Source organism: Panicum virgatum, chromosome 1K, assembly GCF_016808335.1.
Source record: "Panicum virgatum strain AP13 chromosome 1K, P.virgatum_v5, whole genome shotgun sequence".
NCBI lineage: Eukaryota > Viridiplantae > Streptophyta > Magnoliopsida > Poales > Poaceae > Panicum > Panicum virgatum.
Window position 1 is genome coordinate 11,073,522 of NC_053136.1, and position 6,582 is coordinate 11,080,103.

Genomic DNA, 6,582 nt, shown 5'->3' on the forward strand with positions numbered 1-6,582 from the left:
AACAGCAGTGATGTTGGCAGGATACCACCGATGAAGTCGGATTTCTCTGGTGCCGGATTATCAGTTATCAATGTTTTGAGCGGAAAGAGCGTAATCGTAACAACAAAACAAGCAAGCTTAGATCGCGCTCGTCTCCACACTTCTAGAATCATAATACCGTACCATGACATTGTTGATCCAAAGCCACCTAATATTCTGTATGGCCCAAATGTGATAAATTGAGTCCCCATGCTTCTATTCACAGGGGATATATATTCGAATGACAACTTAATTTCTTGCTAAGTTCTGCTATGATCTCTTACCGGGCTCCATCTTTTTCATGATTTTAAGCATTTTTTTACGGCTATATATATATATATCATGCTCGGATATTACTCCTTCGATTTTTCAGCATAAAAAGGAGAATAGAATGTTCCATGTGTCACTTAGTTTCGCCATTTATTTTCATTCTAAATATAGATTTTTGTAATAACTTAGTGCCAAATGAGGTTAAGACTTTTGTAGCGTATTCTATAGGAGTATTCAGTTATAGAAGTCAGGTGACATTCCATGGACTGGCTAGTCTAGGGTTGGACTGCTTTACACTTCCGGTAACATGCCAAATGGAGCGAGTAATCAAAGCAGACCGGGGGCTGCGCTGCAATTACAGGAAAGTACAGGGTCGGCGAAGTGAAATATAGGGCAGCGAAAGTCCTCCGCCCCCAAAGGCTGGAAGAGGAGAAAAGAGGGGAGGGAGAAGGGGACGCCGAGGAGAGAGAAGCCGTGCGCCTGCTCCGCCTTCCTCCCTTCCGTCGTTTATAAGCGACGCCGAGGCAGGCGAGGAAGGTGGGGTAGAGAGAGAAAGCTCGCACGAGGCGATTTATAGGGAGGCGAGAGGAGGGGCCGGGCCTCCCTGAGTAGCCCCGGCCAGCCAATCTCTCTCGCCTGCGGCGTCGAGCGGGGGCGGCGCCAGGGATGGGAGACTCCGGCGGCTCCGTCGTGTCCATTGACGTCGAGCGCATCTCCTTCGGCGGCAAGGTCCGGGCAGCCCCCACCCTCCTCCCCGCTTCTTTCTTTCTTTCTTTCCCGGCTGTTTCAGCGTTGCCTGTGGATCACCCCCCCCCCCCTATGTTCTTGCTCGCGTGGGTTCTCGAGGTGTTGAAAAGATGCCAGCTTGGTGGTATCTTGAGGTGGTTTTGGGCCGAGAAGGGATTGGGGTTCTCGAAATTTCTTGGCCCCTGGTCGGACGATTTGGTGGGGTTGCATTTTGCGTCTGCGTTCATGTCGCGGCATTTGGCCAGTTCAATCACTTGTCGATTCCCTGCCCTCTACTTTATCCCACACGGATTTGAAGTCCAAACAGAACCCCTCTCAATTTCCCAAGGCCCTAATAAACAGCAACCCCCCCGCCGTGAAATCCATGGCATGTTGTTTCCGCCACTTGCTCTTGCAACCTGCGATTCTTGAAGCTGCATTTTGCCGGCTGCTCAAGCAGTAGCCTTCCGTTGGGCTGCGGGGATGGGGGATTTTACGCCGCCGCGGCTCCTGCGGGCGTCGTCTGCCTACGTGCGCCCTTCCATGACTTTTTCTTAAATTCTTCGTTGGAGCTCAGCTCACGGTTGTTGTCTGGCCGTTTTGTGCTTTGCCCAACCCGGCTGGCTTGGCTAGTTGTTAATTCACGTAATCCATAGCTCATCGATTGCCTGTATTTGTGTATGCCTATGCCCTTCGTCACGCAATTTTAGCCCTAAAGATTCCGGTCTTACGCTCTGCTGTTGCGTGCTGCTTCGGTGTCCTAACCACCACTTTTTTTTGTATCCCCTGTTTGAGCAGGGGTTCTTAAATTTTCTAGTTCTTTGTTTGCTTGGTTGGGCTCGTTTTGTTCTCCATGGAGTACTTCTCTGACTAATTGCTTACTCGGGAAATGACTTGATGCTTTTGGAAATTGGACGGTTATTTCTTAATAGAAAAGGGCGTGAATTTTGTTTTCCTCCTGTTAAATTTAGATTTTTTACATGCAACTTGTTTGGCGTTGCCGCGTTGGGGACCTTCAGGTGGTTCAGATGTTTCAGTTTGACTGTGGACTAGTGTCTGAGTAAACGGGTGAAAAATATTGGTGTAGTTTACAAGTCCCTTTCCATGTGAATTTCTTTAACTTTCAATGGTATGCCTGTGAGCTGGCAGTCAAATCATTCCTCTGCACAATATTTATGTGGCACTCACTCTTCCTGTGACAGAAAGGAACTATGATTTGTGTTGTTCCTGGCATATTCTTTGCTTGAGAATTATAGTTATAGCTATTGCTTGTGTAATGGTGGAGGAATCATCTGTGGCTCGAATTATGTTCTGTATCACTTCTCTTTGTTGTCCTCGAAGCAACGTTGTGGAACCATCACTTTAGCACCACTTCATCATAATGAAACTATTATATTCTCCTCCTCTTTTTGCTAGCATCTTGTCAGCCATTTAGTATTCTATACAGAAAACAAAGATCCTTCAATCATGAAGTCATCACCTTTGCGTCATTTGGGAGAAATCCTTGCCTTGAAGCCTCAGGGGAGGACTCCAAGCTTTTCTCCCTTGAAAGACATTGTCACCTAATTTCTTTCTTGACCGGGTTTAAAGGGCCATTTCTCTTTGCATGGTGTCTCTGGGCTGTACCACGGCTACTGCTGACAGCTTAGTTGCGGTATGGAGACACAGAAAGTGCATGACTGCCTAACTGTTAAGCATTAGGTTGATTTAAATAGCTTTACTTGATTGACACTGCTGATAATTGTATAATCTGCATCCACATCTCCACTTGACATGCCATATGGTACATGCGCTAGCCTCAAACAATGGTTGATTTGGTACTCACATGTCTTCTGCCATCATCAGCAGATTCATGGCTTCAACTGTAAACATTAGTTGGTTCTTATTTTCTAGCAAAACTGCAACATGTGAAAAATCAAGATTCCTCGTGTTGAGATTTTCTTTAGGAATTCTCACTATCTTTTTCACATATTATTTGACATGTTTTTTTTCTTTCCTTGTTTATTCAGGAGCACCATATACAAACAAATTACGGACCTGTATCTGTTGCGGTGTATGGTGACCATGACAAGCCTGCTCTTGTTACTTACCCAGATATTGCTCTAAACCGTAAGTACTACCCACATGTCTAGAAAGATACTAGTTTTTCCCTGCTAATTATTCCTGCAATGACATCTATTCAATTGTCTCCTTGGTATAACTTGTCAGATATGTCTTGCTTCCAAGGATTATTATTCTGCCCTGAAGCTGCTTCACTGCTGCTTCACAATTTTTGCATTTACCATATTAGTCCCCCAGGACACGAGGTTAGTAGTTTACAATTTACTACTAGAAAATAAAGCTTTCATTTGAGCATCGCCATGCATCAATCTGTTGTTTGATGGCCTCACTATTGCCTTTTCATTTATATATGACAATCATGCAGTTAGGAGCTGCTCCAATTTCGCCAAATGCTCCTATACCATCTGTTGACGATTTGGCAGAGCAGGTTGCAGAAGTCCTTGATTTCTTTGGGTAATGCTCTATCAAATTATCTCATATATCTAAAACTCAAATGATTGTGGGAATAATCTTATGCTGTCTGGTTTAATTTTCTCCTTCCAGATTAGGCTCTGTCATGTGCTTTGGTGTCACTGCTGGTGCCTATATTCTAACTCTGTTTGCAGTATGTGCTTCTTCAAAATTAATTTGTTATATCTACAGCTTGTCCACCATAACTTGTTATTTAATGATGTTTTCTTTGTTGCAGTCAAAGTATAGGGAGCGTGTATTAGGTCTTATCCTTGTTTCACCTATATGTAAAGGCCCCACTTGGACCGAGTGGTTATACAGTAAGGTAGCTTTTCTGCAAATGGCTCTGTGCTCCTCTGGTTTACATATTTATCAAAACCACATGACTATGTTGACAAGTTATATTGTCAGGTGATGTCCAATTTGCTGTATTATTATGGGATGTGTGGGTTGGTGAAGGAGTGCCTACTTCAGCGCTACTTCAGCAAGGTAGATGGTTTATTTTGATGTGATCCATGTTGCATTTCTTTGGTTGCTCTTGAAAATTTCCTTATGATATCTTGTAATCCTTAGGAAGTTCGAGGGTTCTCTGAATTACCTGAATCAGACATAGTGCAGGCTTGTAAAAGTGTAAGTGCCACTGGGCTTCTATTTTATTACTATTCTGATTTTATTTGAATGTTTTAAGTGTTAACATCTTCCGTTGCATCTTGTAGTTGCTAGATCAGCGGCAGAGTATGAATGTATGGCGCTTTGTACAGACAATGAATGAGTGCGTACACGTCTCACACATGTTTATTTCAATGGTTATGCAGTGGAGTTTTACCCCCTACCAAATCTAGACAAAGTTACCATACCTAATTGCTTCTAAATGATTTTCAGGAGATATGACTTGACTGAACAGCTGAAGCAGCTTCAGTGTAGAACCTTGATTTTTGTTGGAGAGAATTCTCAGTTCCACAGCGAGGCTGTTCACATGACATCAAAGCTCGATAGGAGATACTGTGCTCTAGTTGAGGTAACTAACAATCCTGCATTGCTCCCTATCATCTAAACTGTTGCTGGTTTCTATATACTGAATCAGGCAAATGGCATGCCATTGCAGGTTCAAGCATGCGGGTCACTCGTAACCGAGGAGCAACCGCATGCAATGCTTATACCAATGGAGTACTTCTTCATGGGATACGGCTTGTACAGGCCGAGCCAGCTCGACTGCAGCCCACGCAGCCCCCTGAGCCCATTCTGTATATCGCCGGAGCTCCTGTCGCCTGAGAGCATGGGAGTGAAGCTAAAGCCGATCAAGACGCGAGTCAGGCTTGAAATGTAGGAAAGGTGAATAAGGGGGGGTGGTGCTTAGGCTGACATTGGTGAGAGTTTAGGCTAACCGGATCTGTCTAAATTTTTGGAGGTAAAGTGAAGTGAGATACCTGTTATACTGCCATAGTGCCATGTATATATAGGAAATGCTAGGTTGGTGAGCTTGGGTGGGTTGGGGGCGGTTCTTGTATTCTTTGATTTGTAGTCCGATGAAACCTGTAAATTGGTATACATTGTTTATCAAAGGAAATAATAATAGGGGAAGGTGAGTTGTTCCCAATCATTTGCTGTCTCTTCCCCTTTTCCCTGTCTTGAAGGGAAGAAGAATGTTCCTGTGAGCTGGACTTGTGAACTCCTAGATTCGGTGTATTTATGCCATCGTTCTGGCTGAAGCTCTTAGCATATGTATTTGCATTGTTTTTCAATAAAGAATGTCCTGTACAGATACTGGTTCCCAAAGAAGCATATGTGCACGGAAGTGACCTGTATTTGTGCGATTTGTTTGGTGTGGTGTTGATTCCTTGCTAAGTATTTGGACTAGGAATGCAAATACAGGCAGGTCAGCAGGTGCCAATTGGCTTGTAATTATGTCATGTTGATGTGTCCTGCTGTAAAGCATGTATGCCCAACTATCGGTTCATCTGTCAAATTGCTCGGCAGATCACGTCTGTCAAATAGATGCCAAAATAGATCCCTCACCCTGTGTTTGTTGGAAACCGGCTTGTTCATACATTGAGCATCTTGCAATGTGTCCTGTTGGAAGCTCTAGGTCCATATAAACTTTTTTTTTTGCTGTGTCTTATGATGTATAGCCACCATGCATCGAGATGGCATCACATTGTTGTCCCCAAATCCCCATGATCTGGACCAGATGGCTCCCTCGACGCACAGCTAAATACATGTCCTTACATGCATGACAGTGCTGGTGTAACCACCGAAATGCACTCGTGATAAATCGCTGATGTCGCCGGTTCCTGCCCCTCCATCACTCCAGCTGAGTGGCGTCACATCCAACCTCTTTCTGCAAAGCTGAGCCCTCTGCCCAATCCTGGGATGGTAGCAGGAGCAGCCTCGTCAGCCTCTTTCTTCAACCAATGTTTGCTGGCCGGCCTGTTGTTGCTTGGGTTGCCATGTTTGAGACACCATGATTTCAAAGCGTTTGCTGACCTGACCTGTTCTGAATTCCTGGTGGATCACTGCAAGATTTGGTACGGGCATGTGTTGCTCCTAGGAGATAGATACGCCCTATCTAGTGCTTAGGCACCTCTGGATGGCAACACAGTCAGTTCCCAGACTACATGCATGTTCTTATGTGGTTCATTTGTCAGATCCATCTTTTTGTGGATAATAGAGACACATCTCCGGTCTCTGCACTAAAGTAAAAATAGCGTACACAGATTTTATTTTTTTCAAAAAAAATGTAGGCACCAGAAGTTGAACATGTTCCGTGGATCAAGGAATTCAGCAGCAACGTTTTGCAAAAGCTATGCAATTAAGTATAGGAAAATGCGTATTAGCAGTGAAGACTCTTTGGGGTTTGAAGCTCTTGGATTTCTATAAACTGCATGTCTTGAGAAAATGTTGTCGGTGGGCATGCATTTTGTGACCTTAGGACCAAATGCTACCAGTTTTTTTTGGTTTTGTATGGGTGTGCGCTTTGAAGAAGTTGTAATTATCCGATGTTGAACATAGATCAATATTGCTAATTGTTGTCTGGCAACATCTATTTGGTTCAGAACC

General features: G+C 44.1%; 1 protein-coding gene across 1 annotated transcript; it reads left to right on the forward strand.

Annotated features, from left to right (window-relative positions):
* The first annotated feature begins 724 nt into the window (after positions 1–724).
* Positions 725–5,106, forward strand: LOC120694644 (protein NDL1-like). The gene is made up of 11 exons (XM_039977830.1): positions 725–1,017; positions 3,024–3,123; positions 3,223–3,320; positions 3,440–3,528; positions 3,619–3,679; positions 3,764–3,850; positions 3,937–4,014; positions 4,099–4,155; positions 4,242–4,297; positions 4,408–4,543; positions 4,631–5,106. Exons 1-11 carry the CDS (start codon positions 955–957, stop codon positions 4,850–4,852), a joined length of 1,047 nt encoding a protein of 348 aa, XP_039833764.1. The 5' UTR covers positions 725–954; the 3' UTR covers positions 4,853–5,106.
* The last annotated feature ends 1,476 nt before the right edge of the window (positions 5,107–6,582 follow it).

Coding starts and splice junctions, on each gene's coding strand:
- LOC120694644 (XM_039977830.1), top strand. CDS start 955: ATGGGAGACTCCGGCGGCTCCGTCGTGTCCATTGACGTCGAGCGCATC. Junction 3,851..3,936: donor CCGAGTGGTTATACAGTAAG/GTAGCTTTTCTG, acceptor TTATATTGTCAG/GTGATGTCCAATTTGCTGTA. Junction 4,156..4,241: donor TAGTGCAGGCTTGTAAAAGT/GTAAGTGCCACT, acceptor TGCATCTTGTAG/TTGCTAGATCAGCGGCAGAG.